Raw genomic sequence first — 18,947 nt, forward strand, 5'->3', positions numbered from 1 at the left:
TAGTACAAGATTAACAAAGTTAAAATGAGCATGCCATAAGAAATACAAAAATGATCTTATTCAAATGTATTTAATTTACCTTTATTAAGGATTTTTTGGGGGGAACAAAAATAGTAATAAAGACAAAAAAACAAAACAAAGTAATTATGTACACTGTACACAAACAAGTCAGAGAAACAGTTAAGAGAAAACTGGACTTTGCCTGCAGTTTAAATCCAGTTTGTTAAGGCGACCTTTCCACAGGCGGGTCAGCATGATTACATTACATTACAGTCATTTAGCAGACGCTGTCATCCAAAGCGACTTACAATTCAGATCCTATCACATTTCTACACCGTAGGCACAGCTACGGGAGCAATTTTGGGATTAAGTGTCTTGCTCAAGGACACATCGACATGTGACTATGGAGCCGGGAATCGAACCGCCGATCCACTGATTGAAGGACGGCTCTGCTCTCCACTTAGCCACAGTCGCCCACTTTAAGGCACACAGGCTGACAATTTGGTCTCTACGTACGCACAGGGTTCATTTTTTTAGATCAAATACAAAAATAAGTAATTTGCATGAATTAAGACAAAAGATAAGACATTAGATACGTCAGGTCACTGTCACGAATGTGACTACGCAAAGCTGCACTCCGACTGTCCTACATGATGTGGAGCTGAGACTCACCGGCATATGTTTTTCACATTTTCATTACAAATATTTGACAGGTTTCGTGTTGCGTACACAATGCAACATAAAGAAAGAAAGAAACAAAAAAGCTAATGTACTGCACTTAAAAAAAAGTATAATCCATAGCACCGTCATAATTGTGTTAGACATGCAAAGAGCACTTCAAAGACACAGAATCTGAATGTATAAATAATTTTTTTTTGGAGAAATGAATTTGTTTATATATCCGTCCTGTGCTTTTGGTGCAGTTCAAAGTTTGGATAGAAAAAAAAGAAACATTCACAAACTCTTGAAAGTCTTTGAAGTTCTTTAAGCCATGCCAGTCCAGGAATGGCACATTGTTCTCATAAACTTTGGTTGCGCTTAACCTGTGTCCAATTGCACTGTGTGGATATTCAACTATCTCAGTATTTTTGCTCCATCCTACTGCTAAAATGTCGTCGTTTGGTCCGGAGAGCAGAACATCCCCGTCGCCGACAGTGAGCAGAACGTTGCTACGTCAGACGAAGGAACGACGAAGGACACATGAGTTTGTCCTCATCAAGAAAGAAATACAAGTTTAAAAGAAATTACAAGTACAGCAGGAATGTAAATCCACAGGTAGAAACACTGGTCCACTTAACAAACATTATCAAAGTTCATATTTTAAGACCCAAGTCATTCTGATCCTGCCATCCTGAGGGCAATATAAGTGCACTTTGAGTGTGGGGTTGTCATTAAGTCTTTGGATTGGGTCTCATCCAAAGTGTGATTTGCATTGTCACATATACAATCATTTCTGAGTGGTCACGCTGCACTGAGGAATCATGGGTAATTTGTGTCTTTGCTGATGTGTAAATAATGTATTTCTCCCCTGATATTGATACTCCAATGACGAGAGTTATTAGCTCTTCATTGTGACTATTGCCACCGATAAAAACTACAGTATGTCTACACTTCTAAGACGCACTTCATTAAAGACTGCAGCGTCTTCTTTTATCTGCAGGGGAGCCCATACAGTAACTGCAGCCATCTAGAGTCTTGCTGCAAGAACAGAAAAAGACTATCTAACATCATATGTGGACTTACAAAAAGATATGAAACATATGCATCTCAGACTTCACTGTCGCTTCACTCTTACTGGATTCTTAAACAACAACCAAAAAATCAACAACCAATATTCATTGCCTGACATGAATGAATATTCAAATAATCTAAAAACATGAACAAACAGGATGTTTGCTTGTCAACATGGCCGATGTGGCTGCGTCTCCTCTATCTCGTCCAGTTCACATTACAGAACGGTGCAGTGCAAAACGATCAGAAGCCCCTGATCTGTTCCTTCATTGGATCTTTGTCACGTTCAGACAAATGACATCATCAAAGTGGGACGCGGTTGATGTGTCGGCGCGTCCTGTAGGGACGACTCCTTCCGCTCTGAGTGGTTGGCTCCGTAATGCCAGGGGACCTTTGACCCTGCCTTCAAGGTGACAACATTCTGCGTGGTCTCTCGCAGGTGTTGTGGAAGTCATTTACAAGATGAATGTTTAAAGTCACAGAGCTGTGTGTTCCTGCTACGTCATGTTATCAGCTCCCATTGCTACAAGAGAATGAAGATGCTTCAATAATCGGCCTCTAGCTGTCTTTCTTTTCATCTAGTTCTCACTTCAGTGACAGATGTCCCCTTCAGGAAAAGCCCGTAGAGGCGTCACGAGAGTGTGAATTTTGCCCAGGTGAATGTTGTCGCTCAGTGTGTGTTTGAATCAGAGTGGTCAGACTGCAGCCAGTAGTTTTGCAGGCTTAGAAGTTTTCATGAGGCGATGAATACAGTGGTTGAACTGAGGAGGACATCTGCTTCCAGTGATGGTCCAAATGCATAGCTGTGTGTGTGTGTGTGTGTGTGTGTGTGTGTGTGTGTGTGTGTGTGTGCTTGTTTCCATCGAGACCTGGTTAAAGGCAGCTGTCAGGAGACTCTTTCCTCAGAGAGAATCTCTTTTCTCTGTCAGTTCTTCTGGCTGTTTCCTTAATGAACGAGAGAAGTAGAACTATTTTATGATACATTAAGTTGTGTGCCATTAATAAAGCAGAATATATCAAATAAGACGTCGTCCCTACTTGTCAGAGGCAATAGCTCACATCGACAGCGAGGCGATGGCGCTGACGGCCTCGCTGTCCGAGTCTCGTCTCAGCCGCCGTCTCTGCGCCTGCAGGTAGGAGAGATCCACCGTGGCAGCCGAATCTTTCACACTCTGCCAGTACTCACCTGCAGGATGCAAGGAGATGAAAAAGAGGGAGATGATGAAGGGAGGAGAAAGAGGGAAAGATTAATGACCTCAGTTCTTGGTATTCTGGTGTTGTTTTCATTCATAGTTCCTTGAGGTGAAGTGCCTGCACTGCATTATTTAAAAGCAGTACTTGGTGTTTGATCTGAATATAAGCATTGGCTGTCATATAAACAGCCCGTGGTCTAAATATCCATGTTGATAATAATTTCAGAAATGTAAACTCCAATTCAATGTGTTCTCTCAGGGTCTCCGGGCTTGAGTCCTGTGACACACAGTGGAAGTAAAATCAATCAGTGTTTGCAAATGTGTTCGTCTAGGAGCATGTGTGTGTTCTGGTCCTGCATGCAACTCGCGTATATTTCACCCTGGGCCTAAATTATAGGCTTAACATTCTTGTGGCTTTGCAAATATTTTTAATTAATCTAATTTGGTTGGGATAACATTTGTGTGCAATCAGGAGGGGATGTTGCGAAGGTCGTGTGCCAGAGAAGTGTTTGAAGATAATTGGAGCCAGGGCGGCCGTGTGTGTGTGTGTGTGTGTGTGTGTGCGTGTGTGTGTGTGTGTGTGTGTGTGTCTGTGTGTGGGACGGCTGCAGGGAGGGATGGGAGACAGGGATGTAAAGGAGGAGAGGTGGTCAGAGAGCAAGAGGGATGAGGAGATAAAGGGTGCTAAGTGGAGAAATAAAGAGACCACAGTTATAGAGCAGAAAAATGTTCCCACAACTTGGTAAATATTAAATTAATTATAATTTTTTTCAAAATTAAAATGTTTGTAATGTAATGTAAAATGATCGCAGCAGAAATAGAGTTGCAAAGCAGAAAAGCAGAACGTTTTTATTTCCAAAACAAAAGTTTCTTTGGACTTCCTGAAATGTTTCCTGTAATTTGTAAGTGTATTTGTAATGTTACCACGCCTCTGCTGTTGCTCTTATTGAGCTTTGTCATTATTGTGACATCTCAAAAGTGTATGTGACATGAGGCTTGTAAACTGGAGCAGGTTATGACTGACTGTGGAGAGGGTCAATGAGAAATTAAAGGCAACTGAGAGAGAAAATGGAGGCGAGAGTGAAGGAGAAATAGAGCAGGTTAGATAAAGAAAGATGGCAACAACTTTAGAGGAAGACTGGAAACAGCAAATTAGTTTTAGAAACAATTGTTTCTAAGTGTTTCCAATACTAGTAGAACTACTAGTAGAATAAAGGATCAGCACCAATGAGTGAAATATGGGAGGTCGATGATCCCCTAATTTACGCCATGGACCCCCCTGAAGACATCAAGATCAGATTTTGTAGGGTCTCAAAATTAGCAAATTCTTTTATATTTATCTATTTTATGAGGAGTATTTTCATATTTGAATATGAAAGGTGAGGAGCAACACAGAAAACGCCACTGACAGTGACCACGCAGCTGGTGACGCCCGTAATGGTGCTGCAGCAGTAATTCTTCAACTGTACAGTTAATATTGACAAAATAATCATTTCTGAACTCCGCTGTTCTGTTTCTCCTCCTCCGATCTGAGAAAATTAATTTATGTCCTTAAAGGGCCAGTGTGTAACATTTTTGGGGATCTATTAGCAGATATAGAATATAATAATCATAACTATGTTTTCATTAGTGTATTAGTGTAGTAACAGCTCGCCGCACACAAAGTCCATTTGAAGTTAAACCCCAGTGTCCTGTCAGAAGATTTGAATAATTGATGAAGGTGTCCGTGCTGTGCCAGCTGTGCATAACATCATGCATGGTTTTGTTTTGGGAGAGGTGTCAGTGTGTGTCTGTGCCATCGAGTTGGTCCGCTCAGGTGCAAATGCAAGTGAAAATAATTTACTGAAAACGTGTAGGGCATTTCTGCCTGCGCAATCTGCACATGTTACATGGTTTTAATTATCTATATATATATTTTTTTTTTGCACAACTGGAAACATGCAGGACTACGGACACATTTGTTAAAAATGTTTTTAGTACAATTGTCATTGTTTTGCTCTATTGGCTTAAAGTCCAAGGTGTGTGTTAACATGTGGCTGATTTCTTTGTTAATGCACTAAGTTGAAGTGTCAGTTCTCACCTTGGACCTGGACGACTTTCTGCAATGACTGGACGGCATTTTCACAAGGCTTCTGGTCCAACACGGACTGGGACAGAGGCTCCACCTGGGACACAACAAATGAAGTGGTTAGAGGATGGAACATACTGTATATCTCTACAGAAACACACACACACAGATACTGTACACGCACACATCTCACCTCCATGCCCAGCAAGGCGCTTACGCAGGCTTCAGAGGCATCACAGATGGCCTTGAGGTCATGTCCCCCCTCCAGAGCCATTACCACCCGACCCCCTGCCAGTGACATCAGCTGACGGGTCAGGAAACCAAAACCTGGTAGAGAAGATCACACAAACAAGCACATACACAGGTTGAATTAGATCATGACTGGTCAAGGAGTTGTCTCTAGATATTGATTAAAGAGATTAAAGGATTCCTTCAGTGTTGGTGAATGTTCGTGTAATTTCCCATGCCAAACTGCTTTTAACCAACTTGGTGTCACCCACATGAGTTCAGAGCGGTGCTCTCTGCCTCGTAGATGCCATTTCCTTCAATTCAGATGAGTGCTCATCATTTGCAAATTTACATTTTATCTAAAAAATAAAAAGATTTTCTCAAAACAGTGCATAAACAAACGTTTTTTTTTATTTTTTTTAAACTCCTGCATTACGCAGCGCTTCTCACCTGATGCTAATGTGTGGTTGTGGCTACCTTGTGATTGACAGGTCGGGAGTTTGTCTGGGAGTTGTCCGTGTTTTCATCTTACAACTTTAACCCTTTCATGGTGTGTTTTCAGTTCATGAAAGTAAATTTTAACCTTTGTGGTCGCCTGGTTCGGTTGTACTTAGCTCCACCCGCTTGTGTCACTTCTGGTTGCACAAAGCCAAGATGGCGAAGGCCAAAATGTTACAAACGGCAGTCCACCAACCAGTAGTGGACGTCACAGTGACAACATCCAGTTCTTATATACAGTATATGTTATAAGTAAGTACGATGAAGTTCAGACCAAACTTTGTGTGATGTTAACACTGATTCATATCCCTTTCCATGTCTGTGTGTAAGAGTATGTTAATGAGAATGTGAATGTGGGGCTGATTGAGGCTTACACTTGGCTGTGACCTTGTAGCCTCCCAGTGACGACAAATGTCCTTCTACAGCATCAAAGCCAGCGGACACGAGCACCACATCAGGGGAAAACTCGTGGGCAATGGGCATCACCACGGCTCTGAGGAGGAAGAGAGGAAACAACATGCTGTAACCAAATGCTGTATCTTATGTTACATCCGTTCAAGCCCTGTGGCCTAGCTGAATTAGACAGTACATTTAAGTAATCATATTTTCAACAGGTGTTTATAGTTTGGGAAAAAAACACTTGGAACAGTGTATACAATATAATAATGTAAGAGAGGAAGTCACTGAGGGATTGATTTAACATCATAATAGAATGAATACGATTAGTTTTTGTAATAAACTGAATATTAAGTTGCCTGTAAAGTAAAAAACCAACAACATAAAAACTGAAATCACTGAATAGCCAAGGTGATTGATTTGCGACTGGAACAATTTACAGCGAAATACTTTTTTTTTCCTGGATCGTTAACATTTACTTCATTGTAAACTCCATCCATTTGAAATTGATGAAAGATAAATTATCAAAGGCCATGTTCCAAGCGCTTGATCTCTGTTCTCGATCCACTCCTGGTAAGTGGCCAACACTAGAAGGTGGGGTAGCTCCCAGGTGTGAACGTGTGCAACTGTTTAAATGTGAAGCAGAGCACTGCGGAAAAAAAGAAGCATGAGCGCTCTGCAAACCTTTACCAGACATATAAAGATTTAAAAAAAAAAAAAAAAAGGCTGAAGCAAAGCAATTGTAGGCAGGTGGCAAACGATGCAAAAAGTTTCTGTCTTTGCGAGTGACACAAGCATATAAAAATGAGACCCTTGACATATCTGGACTGAGACGCCCACATACTGTATGCTCTACTCAGGGGAGACCACTTTCCTCGCCTCTACGCTCTCCTCCTTACTTCCTCTCGTCTCCCGCTGCCAGTTATTTAGCAAGACCGTACGGCCCATGCCGCGTTTGATTCTCTCTCTCTCTCTCTCTCCCTCTCTCTCTCTCTCCCTCTCTCCCTCTCTCAGCGGCAGTTCAAAGGCGTTTGTGTGCGTCTGGTTCCTATTAGGAGCTCGTCCCTCTTCTCACGTCACTGACAGCCAGCCATCTGGGATCCATTGGGCCTAATTACGCCGCCTTTGGATTCCCTAACAATGCACCCCCCACTTCTTCTCTTCTGCTCTCCTCTCTTTCATAGTTTGTCATTCGTCAGTAGCCACCTAGAAAATGCACATGTAATATGTGCATGCACACATACATGCTATGCACAGGGCAAAATATAGACACACCGATGCTTTTCCTTTAAAACTGGACGTTACGTGTGTGCGCTGTGCTACCGGTGATTAAACTGACCTTAAATTCTGACCAGCCTTAGTAATCCTCCACACATACACTCACACGATGCCATGACACTTAATCTCAACACAGCTGAGCTTTCTCTTGATTGTACTAGAGTCCCACCACCACTCGCGACCACAAAATTTCCCCCGTCACTAACACACGCCCGAAAACAGAGACTCACATCATCAACAATCGCTAGTTTTCTGTTCCATCCTGAGGAAAAACACACAGAATCGGGAACATCCAAATTGAATTATAAAATGGGGACGAGACTAGATACTTAATTGCATAAAAATTCATGATGCATTACATTTTGTCTGCATAGCGAGTTATGCATGTGTTTGCACCAGTTAATCCACAGAATGGTGGCAAACAAAGTCTACTGAAAGTCCACTGTTCTGTTTCATGTATTTTGCTTCTTAAAAACTTGACAATCTTGTTGCAGCTTTCCAAGTCCAAATGACATATTTACCATTATTGTGGAATTTGTTGCCCTAATTAGATAGTTGACACTGGCAGTAAATATGGGTTTGTTCCGTATGAGGACACGTGACAAAAGTCTTTGGACGGGTAGGCACCCCGGACATCACAGCTATATGGTATGTGCCTCAAACCACTGGACCACCAGAACACTCCTTCTCCACAGAGCTTTGATACAGGGCAAAGTTTCTCTGGGTAACACACAACACGGTACAGTACTACAGTGTGGTTAACTGAGGAAGTTTTACACATGAAAACACTTGCCATTTCCCTGACTGGATGAAAAATACCAAAACCAGACGCCTGCTCAGGAAGAGACCAGTTGTTTCTTAATTAGAATCCAGAGCTCCAGTAAACACTGGACTTAGTGTTTCCGAGCTTGCCTATTGCCTCTATGGATTTATACCAGTATGGCTTAGCTCATTAGCATCTTTCCTTTGACGAAGGGCCCACCCACTGTGTCTGCGGCATACAGAACCGTATAGAGCTCACATAATGTTTAATCATCTGGTGGCAAGCCAGCGTTGCTGACAGAATGTGTAATAGTGTAGAACAGGACAAAAGTATATTCATTCAGGAAAAAATAGCTTGAATGAAATGAAAATTGTGGGGAGAGAACCGGTTAGTTTCACCAACACGAGCGAGCGTACGGCTTTGTTTTCAGCTCAACAATCAAAGGAAAGTTGTGGCTTATATCACTGCAAAAACCATATCATCATACAAAGTGTGCAGACGTGGATTACTGAGGATATCAGGAATCAGATATCAGGTTACTACAGGTAATCCATATAGAGCCGTGAACGGGATCTAACTCTAAAGTATAACTCCATGAATATACACTCAAAAGTATGTCTCATGGGTGTTGTTAACGACAATGAGGAAATATTGAGTTTTTGTTTGCCCTCCTGGCACACACACTAATTTGTGTGAAAAATAAACAAAAAACATCCTGTTCCTCATGATTATAATATGCTTTTCTTGACATTCTGTCATGTTGTATCTGGTGTTTTTATTGGCTAAACTAGCTTCCGAACATCATGGTACTTCATTGATAGCATGCGTGAGGTGATGTGAATAACAACCTTCACAGTGATGCAACTCACCACAGCAGTGTTACAAACCGAAACTTGTGACATCCTATGTTATGCTTTTTCTAAATGATCGACAGTCAGTAATGTATGCAAGTATATCAAATCATTTTAGATTATAACTTACAGAGTACTACAGTATGGAAAGAAATATGACGTGGCTAATAGAGACAGGTTGAGGTCATTCTTTACCTGAATGCAGCCAGGTACTCTGCATCACCGATGGGAGGGTTCAAACCACCTGTCCATCCTACATTAACATTGAAGCCCTCGCCTGCACCTGCACCCACCTGGAGAGAGAGAGGGGGGAGAGAGAGTGAGACTAAGAAACAGAAAGAGTCTCTGTGAATGTCAAGAAAGTTAATGAGTCCCAGTGAAAGTTGAGAAACTGCGAGACGATGACAGATTTGTGTCAAATGTTCATAAAATAAGCACGCCTGTTCCAAAACATTGCATTGCACCAATCGAGGAAAAGTGACTAAGACTGTTTAAGGCAACACCAGGGAGTGATTATGATTCCCAAATGAGGGACGGATGGCTATTAATTCGACACCCCTGCCGCTCCATTTTGATTTTGATACAATTTGTCAAATGACCGTATAAATCAAACCGAGCCACAACAGAGCTACACCCGTTTATGATTCCCAAGCTTTAAGTTATAGCTATACTGGGAAATAGTTCACATTTGGAAATTGCTGTATGATCTCGTAAAATGTTCCATTTATATATTGAAAATATATTACTTGTATATAACTGGAACGACTCCATATTCTGTTTTCTGGATATATACATTTAGTAGGTTTGTTTATATGACATGTCGAATAAAACGTAGTAAACTACTCTACACAACTCATTTATATTTGATGGCGTACTGTAAATGATTTTAGTGGATATTATATTTTCTGTATTAAGATTGACGTGTGCTTCCAAAATGCCAGGCAGAGTTGACCTCACATATTTGGGGCAAAGAGTGAACTGAGGCCCGGGTCCTGGAAAGAAAGTTGAAAGATTCCTGCCTTTTTCTTTGTAGTCATGCTAGCAGCCATTTAGCTGTTCTCAAAGCCCTTCACTATCAGTCAATGTGTCAGTTTGAGGGCAGAATGAAGAGGGTGATTGACATACTCTTGGCAAAAAGGCGTGGTAATTTCCTTTGTGCGTGTGTGTGTGTGTGTATAAATGTGCGTGTGTGTGTGTGTGTGTGGGTGTGTATGGGTGTGAGAGGATGTTTGAAAGAATGCTGATGAGCATCGCAGAGCGTCTGTCTCCATTCTTCTCTCAGTGGACGGGATGTTCACAGGGAAAACTAAAAACACATGAGGCCTCCTGTCCTTTGCCAACTGGTAATGTACCCACATGCATGCGCATGTGCACAGAGAAACACACACATAGCTGCATACACACACACACACACACACAATTCCTGCTATTGCTCCAAGTCTCTTGCACTCCTCTCTGTCCTTTTTCTCTCTTTCATGTTTCAAGGGTTCCTGGACTGGATTAGGCCGTCGCTGGTTTTCTGTGTGGTACTCGGCACTCTCTGTTATGGCTATGACATCACACCCTTACCCCATGGTGTGTTATATACCTACACGGGGGACAGCAAGACTCCAGAGGTTTACCACACTGCTCAACAGAGGTTGAGGGGCCACTTAAGGCAAAGCCACATCCAAGCCAGCAGAGCGTTTTATGTACCGTCCCTCATCGGGGGATTTTATGGGAAAACATTGACTATTTTATCCTCATTATTGTGGGAGACGATGGGAGAGTAAGAGGAGGGGATGTGGGGGATTGAATTGGGTTGTGAATGCCACCGTGGGTTGGGGTCAGTTCATCTGACTGGGGATAGTCATCACACTTGGTTTCTGGTGAGACCGCAGGCAGAATTCATAGGCATCTCAATTTCCTGTATGCAAACATAGGCATGCAATTCGACTGTACACATCCTGTTGTGAAGTTCTTACATCCAAAGCCCTGAAGTGTCTTCAATAGACTAGAACTAGGGAAAGAAACCTACAGCAGATACACAAAATCAAAGTACGATGGGCTCACGGCGAGTTCACTGGATACACATATTTGCAGCATTTGGAAATTTCATGTTGAACAAGTCAAAACGTTGACAGTGGACAAATTAAACAAGCTAATATGAGCTATTAAAAAATATCACAGATACTGTCCTATAATTGAGGCTTTAAATCATGTATATTATAACAGACATGAGTATATGCTAAACACAAGGCTCTTGAGCTCCCTAATGTGCCACTGAAATCACATAATTACCAAATATTTCTCTGCCCACATATCTATCTTCACATGGGTGGCATTATTATGAATTATGTGTTCTTAGGAGTTAAAGTACAATAAGCTGCTCAGATCATCGACTCTACAAAGAGAGCCTGTGTTGTAAGTATAAATGTTTCTCGTGTGTTGTTCTTTTGTTAAAGATAATCTAGGTACACATAAACACTCACAAACAATCAGACATTACTATGACAACAGAAACAAAGCAGAAAAACACATCGCTGCCTGGGAAGGCGACCGACCTCACTGGGATGTCCACTACCAGGAAAGAAGTTGCCATCGTCATAGCGATGCAGAGAGATGTACAACACGCTCGGGTCATTGTAGAAGGCTTCCTGGGTGCCGTTGCCATGGTGAACATCCTGGACAACGATTGGATGACAGGTTAGGAAGTTGCCGCGGACCAAATCAGACACGTACACATAATTAAAACCGTGACGGATTCACACATTTGTTCAAAAGCATCCAAACGATCACAAAAAGAGAACTTCATTGCCTTTTCTCTCGTTATGAAGCAAAACCAGCAGGGACTGTAAAACTCGCAAGGCCTGTCAATGGCATGTGTTCCAAAGATCAAAGCTTTCTGACGAAGCAGGTAGTAATCAATGTTTGACGCAGTAATATGTCAGAGAGCACGGTGTGTGTAAAGACATGGTACAGGCTTATATACACACACATGGTGAACAGACGACCACCTTGCTGCAGATCAATATCTGCACATGTGTGTGTGTGTGTGTGTATTTGTGAATGTGTGTGCATAAAAACTGTGTGTGACCCTAGGGCTACTGTAAGCATACAGTGCTTGGCAGTTCAGATCTCACATGGAGACCAGAGATAACGGTGCCTTAATTAAATAAATGATAAATAGAAGCGCTACTGTAGAGGGGCTGCTCTGCTTCCGGGACCTTGTGTGTGTCCGCGATACATTTGTGTGCCAGTGCATGTGTTTTCATCTCCTGTCCATGTGGGGACCAGAGATGCTGGTCATGCGGTGGATCCTCACCCAGTCCACGATGAGGATCTTGCTGACGTTGTGTTTGTGTTGAAGCTGCTTGGCAGCGATGGCAACAGAGTTGAAGAAGCAGAAGCCCCTGTGGAGGAACAGACAGGAAGAGAGGCGGCCACATGTTTTAATCGGGACATCTTCAGCAAATGAATATCACAGAATCACCGTATGGACCTTAGGAACCTCGTCTCCAGTTATGTGGCATCATGTGGTGGCTATTCAGTGCAGGTTGTGACAATCACAACACTGACTCTAATGTGCAAGTCATAGAGAGAAACTCCTGCCAGGCAAACACTTACTGCAAATATTGGAGAAACGAGGGTGTTTCATTTCAAGTTGTTTTGTGTTTCACATTCCACTGCTGACAAACAATAATGGCTTTTCATATCATGCTGATATATTATGCTGAGTCTAAAATCTTGTACCCCTGAGAAATGCAGAACCCACACATTTTGTGACAAACAGAAAACCAAGCTTATCATAAAATGTACTCAACATTCCAACAGTGTGAATTGATGGCAATACGTGTGAGATGATTTCAGAGAAATGAACTCACAACTTGGCGCAGCAGTTCCTTTAACCATTACTGTCTACAGTAAAGATATGTAAAAAAAAAGTGTTGATGTTTGAAAAAACAATGGAGGAATGTTGGAAGTGGCAGTGTCAGCATGGGTCGTAAACTGTGAGTGCCTTTGTGTGTGCGTGTGTGTGTGTGGAAGGTATATCATAAATGCTGTGCAAATCTGCTCATCAAGAAAAGTCATGATCATCCCATAAATAACCAGTGACAAGCACTGCTGAGCACACACACAGTCCCAGCTGAATGTGGTTACTTGGCTAATGCCTCCTATCAAAGAATGACACACAGCCATGCACACAAATACATACACATCCTGTGCACTCACACACACACACACACACACACACACACACACACACACACACACACACACACACACACACACACACACACACACACACGCACAGTTTCTTTTGAGGGGCTTTGCTCTGTGTCTTGAAAGTTTAAAAGAAACTGAGTGGAGGAGGTAGAATGCCTCGGGCATCAGTCAGGTAGCACACATCACACAAGCTCAGACACACTCACAGACATGCACACACACACACACACACACACAGACACACACACACACACACATTAAGATAGAGAGACATAGGCTCTCTCTCTCTTTCACTCTCTTTCTTGCTTAGAAGTGTAGCTGATCTGTAATAAATCCTTTGAAACACTTTGTAGAGACCTCCTGCGTGTGTGTGTTTGTGTGTGTGTTTGTGTGTGTGCTGCTGTACTTACAGAGGGGAGGAGTGGTTTGCATGGTGTCCAGGAGGCCTCACCACTGCAAAGCCATTCTGTGAGAAGAAAGTGAAAACTACCATCTCAGTTCATATCTTTAAGCTCTGTTCATTGCAGACAGCAGCTATCTACAGTAGAGGATTTACTGAAGCCACACTATACTATTTATAATGGTTGTTTGTTTCCCAACCTGTTACAGAGCAGCTCTAAAATTCCTGAGAAAACACATAGGACTTGCTGATGAGGGAATTTGGTAACAAAGGCACACCTTCAGCTCTCCTTGTGCCACCTTCAGTGCCAGGTCTGTGACGCATCCTGCAGCAATACGGGAAGCTACTGACGTGTGAAGTTCATTCCAGATGGTATCAATGTCTACCTGTCAGTACAAAAATGACGAGACACATAAAGTTAGTTGAAAAGTCAGCCACCGTTGTTAATAGAAGATGCAATCATAAAAGCCGAATCAAAAATCGGATTTTTTTAACAACTAGTTTCAGATTTACTGAAATCTAGTCAGACCAGTGTGCAGAATTTTACCTGACGGTCTTAATGGAGATCGACAGTCAGCAGGTTTAACACATTTCATTTAATCCAGCTGGTGTTCGTCAATAGGGAGGTGACTATTGACAGTTCTGTCTACGATGATCAAACTAACTGAAGTTCACTTTAGACAGCACTTCCTTTATTTTGAAATGATAAATGACATGAATAATTATTTTTATAGTGTGTTCTTGTAGTGTATTGGTGACGGTGGACCTTTAACTTCTGTGGATACAATTGCGGAGAGATTTATTTTTTCACATCCACTTTCTCTTTGTTGCAGCTATTCTTTCTATAAACCCCGTCTTCTGTTTCAACATTACTCCATGTTTGAAAACTCACATTGGTGGTGTGCTGCGGTGGAACAATGAAATCAGAGGAATTTCTTTTATCACAGACTTTGCCATCTTGTTCCAATCACCCCTCTTCACCAGAGCAGCCAAGGTCCGGAAATCCAGGCAGATCAGTCGCCTTATCAACTAACACCCAGCCCCCTTCTTCTTTTCCTACCTCCTCTCCTCCCCTCTCCTCTCCTACGCTCTTATCTGCCTCCTCTCTCCTTATTGTGCTTCACAACAGTTTCTCATGCGCATTTTCATCTGTGTTTTGCTACATCAGAAGACAAAACATCTTTTGGTCCTTTTATATCCTCTTCACTGTTCCTTCTCTCATGGTCCATTGATATTTCCTCCTACCATCAAAATTGATCTTGTTTTTCATTCCCTGTTTCCCCACATCCATTCCCTCTAAATACAATCCAGTTTTACTGGCACGCACCCCTCCAAGCAACAGACTCTATGTGTTCCTTCTTTCTTCCCTTCCTCCTCTCTCTTTCTCTTCCACTTCTCACCTTTGTACAGCCTTTGAATTCTGACTGGGTTTTAAAGTTGTCTTAGCCAAAAACAATAGCATTAGCAATTTGTAGTATTATTACTTTAATTGTGTAATGAGGCATAATCAACCATGTAATGTTTGCTGTATGCAATTAGATAAGTGGAAAGATTCCCACTTGACTTGTGCTTTAAAGGGGTCTACGATGTGCATGCATGTGTGTGTGTGTGTGTGTGTGTGTGTGTGTGTGTGTGTGTGTGTGTGGGTGGCACTAACCCCAACTCCTCCACATGGTAACATCACAAAAATCCGTTGAGATAAGATTCCTGAAGAAGATTATTTCTGTCATTCAATTATCATGGATTTCAATATTATTATTTTTATCATAATTTCAGTTTAATCATGATTTTTTTCATTATTGTTATCGATATTACCAGCCAGCTTGCGGTTGTCCAGCTTGAGGCGGTTGAGTGGGTTTGATCCGAACAGAAGCACATGTTTCTCTGAATGGACTGACTGCAGCTCTTCTAGAGTGGCCTTCCTGCTGCGGATACGCTGCATACATACACACACACACACACACACACACACACACACACACAGACACAAACACAGACACAACTGCATATAATACTGACTCTGGGGGTATGGATCTAACAGTATGTGTAGTGCGTGTGTGTGTGTGTGTGTCATACCTCACACTGGCTCCTGAGACCTCTTTCATGCAGTCTGGACCAGATGCTCTGGACCCTCCCAGCATGCTCAGGGTGGCGGCTGTTGTCCCCACAGGTACACTGGTGCTTCTGCATCTGAGCATCATAAACCAGTCCTAGACACACACACACACACACGCAAACATACATCTAGAACTTTGTTTCCCTTCCTCAGTATTTTCTCATCCAATTGTACATGAATTGTAATTCATGGCTTATTTTTCACATTTTCCTGATCATAAACGCAACCCTCACCTGTGGTGAAGCGTAGCTTGACGTCTGCTGCGGTGCTGGACAGTGACAGGGAAGGTATGGTTGTGGGTGGATGTGGAGGAGGAGGCAGGGAAGTGGAGGCTGGGGAAGACTGGGTCCGAAACAGAGGCTGGTGAGGCCAAATTAGGGCAGGCATAGCAAGGGGGTCCAGCTGGAGACCTGATCTAAGGTTCACCTGCCTCTGTGGTTCCCAGGACAGTGGATGACAAGAAGAACAGGGAATGAAGGAGCAGTTAACAGCAGCAAAACATGGAGTAAATGTCCACACACTCATAAGTCAAATGCCTATCTCCAGTACATTGCAATTACTCATTATTTGGTCAATTTAATACTGCTTGTCTAGAATAAGCATCTGATAAAGAAAATACATCATTGCCAAGCATGCTTCCACAGTACTGTAGCCCTCCCTCTTTTCATCCTGTATAAATAAAGCTACAGCGCCCTCTGATGTCCAAAACGTTTAAAGCTTTTCTTTTAAGGAAAAGTAATACATCATTCCCCTTGGAAACCGTGCATGTGTGTGCAGAATAGATATGAGTTTATATCAGTACCTGACTAAGTGAATGTGAGGGCTCGATCAAGCTGTCCCGTGAGGAGGTAGTGGACTCTGTGCCATAAACTGAGTCTGTGCTGGCAGTGCTCTGTCTCCTGCGGTAGCCATCCTCACACATAGAGCCTGGTTCTGAATCGCACACGGACCCAGGCCCCGAACCTGATTCTGATCCATTCTCCTCCAGGTCCATGTCCTCCGATGGGATCTGTGTCAGACAAGGCCTTTAATGGACTTGCTTGTCAGCTAATACAAGGCATAGGTTTTATAGTGTTAAAGTCCTAAATGCACAATGAGTAGGATTAGTTGGTGAAAGCCCACTGCAGATTCACACTTGTTTTAGAGCAAGCCTTGTCTGATTGCAGGTTTAGCTTTATTTGCGTTTTTTGGAGCTGTGTCCGCCATTTTCGTAGTTTTGTTTTGGACGCGTGCTTGCGATCTGGCACCTGGACACTACGTTTTTATAGAGGTTGATGACACGGCAAAATAAATAATAAAATGGAAAATACAGGCACAGGGCAGGGTCTCCGCAGGTACAGACATCGCCTGAACCTCTAGTGGGTCATAGGTGATGGTTGAGAGGAATTACTTTTGTATGAGCCTTTAAGCTGTTTTTTTGTTTTTTTTTGGAAAATCATACTCTTTGTGCCTTTAAGGTTGCTTCTGCTCTCTTTAACAGGCATTTCTATACAACTGAAAATCACAAAGGATGTATGTGAAAAAGAAAATGTAGGGGAATCCAAGCACATGTCCAAACAAAGACTCCAGAGAATAAACCTCAAAAATATCTACCACTGTCAATATCATTTCTTTCATTTGTATACAACATGCTTACCTTGCACAGGTGTGCATTGTGCTTGAACCTCTCCAGCCCGCTCTTGTGGTATTGCTGGTTCAGCTGGTGCTGGATGTGTGAGTGACCGCTGGCATGCAGAGTAAGGGGTGAGTGGCTGTAGGGCGGAGGCTCTGAGCGTGTTCGCTCCAGAGGTCTGTGGGAGTGCAAAGTAACCACGCCTTCCCTTCTGGTGGAGGAGGAGGACAGGTGAAGCTGCTGCTGCTGCAGAGGAATGGAGCTCAAACCATGAACTGCAGAGAGGGGGAGAGGGAGGAACAGGTTAAAATATACCAAATACAGATGGGGGCAGAAGGGTAAGGGCACATGTGAAGGAGAAAAAAAACAAACAAGCACAATGGATGGAGATAAATCTGGCAAAAATGATTAGGAAGAAATTCAAATGGATTTTTTTCATGCTCAAAATAATTATGCAAAAGGCAATACGCCTTCATGATCATGTTGTTGGAATTTACAGCATATTTCTGTATTGTTTATGAAACTGCATCCCTGTCAAGTGCCAAGTAGAGGGCGTCCTTGTGCTATTTATATTACAATAGTCAGGGCATAAGAAATGTAGCACATAACAGAAGACATCAATGTTCCTACAGTTCATATAGAACTGAAGAAGGATGGCTATAGATTGCCCAAACCTAAAACATCTGCGACAACAAAAAGTGAAAAACTTCCTGCATGAATTGCATAACTTCCTGATTATAGGCAACAAAATAAAGGCTTCCACTTCACAATAGAAGCCTTAATCTTTTATGTAAAAGTTCCACCACTGACCACTGACCACCAGTTCCTGCGGACCTACCTAATACTACGTTTGACGTCAGGAAACAGGTGTGAGGTAAGTAGGGTTGGTGGGATGTCACCTGTCCTTACTAAAGCATCCTAGCATATTTAAGTTCTGTCTGCTTTGAAGAGTACTCAAATGTTCTCTGTGCCACCATGGCCAGGATGTGTCTGTTTACACTTGTACTCTCTTCCAACAATAATACCTTGCCATGCAGTTTCCTACATATCACACATCTATAGATAAGGCTGGCGATTGCTCTCTTTGCACCCTTTATTCATGAACCACTTGCAGAGATAGTCCCTACAGTAATGTGACAAAGATGCTAGTTTAGTAGTTGCTTTAATGTACACAAGAGCAAAAATTGACAGAATTGATCGGGAAAAGAAACACAGCTCAATGTTTGCTGCCTATTTAACTAAATGCAGTGCATCCCTGTTTTCTTGAAGAACAAAGAAGCAATAACACAGTTGCCAAATATCAGCAGTCACAGCGACAGGTTCCTCCCTAAACCAGATGAGGACACCCAGAAAACTGCTGCTGAGATTGGGTCATAGAAGCAGGACATCATTCAGTGACACAGCTTCAAACAGAGCAACTCCGATCTTTCCAGATTTTTGTGAATGGCTTCCCATCACTCTTCTAGTGGTGACAGCTCATCATAAGGGTTATGTAAGATGCCTTGCATGGCCTCCAAAAAGCAATCTTTCATGGTAGGTTTCCTTTTAAAATGACCCCAAAGGGACATAAATCGTTGGTATGCAGACTGTCAATTTGGTTGACGAAA

The 18,947-nt window shown here is 42.4% G+C and overlaps 1 protein-coding gene across 1 annotated transcript in view; it reads right to left on the bottom strand.

Annotated features, from left to right (window-relative positions):
* Window positions 1-71: 71 nt before the first annotated feature.
* Window positions 72-18,947, bottom strand: part of LOC306694101 (histone deacetylase 7-like) — a 39,792-nt gene continuing 20,916 nt past the window's right edge. The window contains exons 10-25 of the mRNA XM_079156818.1: window positions 17,365-17,615; window positions 16,531-16,737; window positions 15,962-16,160; window positions 15,689-15,822; window positions 15,428-15,548; window positions 15,270-15,319; window positions 13,891-13,998; window positions 13,623-13,678; window positions 12,311-12,398; window positions 11,550-11,669; window positions 9,202-9,299; window positions 6,093-6,211; window positions 5,186-5,319; window positions 5,005-5,089; window positions 2,770-2,917; window positions 72-2,676 (exon numbers count right to left, since the gene is read on the bottom strand). Coding sequence (XP_079012944.1) covers window positions 2,787-2,917; window positions 5,005-5,089; window positions 5,186-5,319; window positions 6,093-6,211; window positions 9,202-9,299; window positions 11,550-11,669; window positions 12,311-12,398; window positions 13,623-13,678; window positions 13,891-13,998; window positions 15,270-15,319; window positions 15,428-15,548; window positions 15,689-15,822; window positions 15,962-16,160; window positions 16,531-16,737; window positions 17,365-17,615 — 1,901 coding nt within the window. The 3' untranslated portion in view covers window positions 72-2,676; window positions 2,770-2,786. The remainder of the gene's footprint in view (window positions 2,677-2,769; window positions 2,918-5,004; window positions 5,090-5,185; window positions 5,320-6,092; window positions 6,212-9,201; window positions 9,300-11,549; window positions 11,670-12,310; window positions 12,399-13,622; window positions 13,679-13,890; window positions 13,999-15,269; window positions 15,320-15,427; window positions 15,549-15,688; window positions 15,823-15,961; window positions 16,161-16,530; window positions 16,738-17,364; window positions 17,616-18,947) is intronic.

This window comes from Pholis gunnellus (assembly GCF_910591455.1).
Source record: "Pholis gunnellus genome assembly, chromosome: 3".
Lineage (NCBI taxonomy): Eukaryota > Metazoa > Chordata > Actinopteri > Perciformes > Pholidae > Pholis > Pholis gunnellus.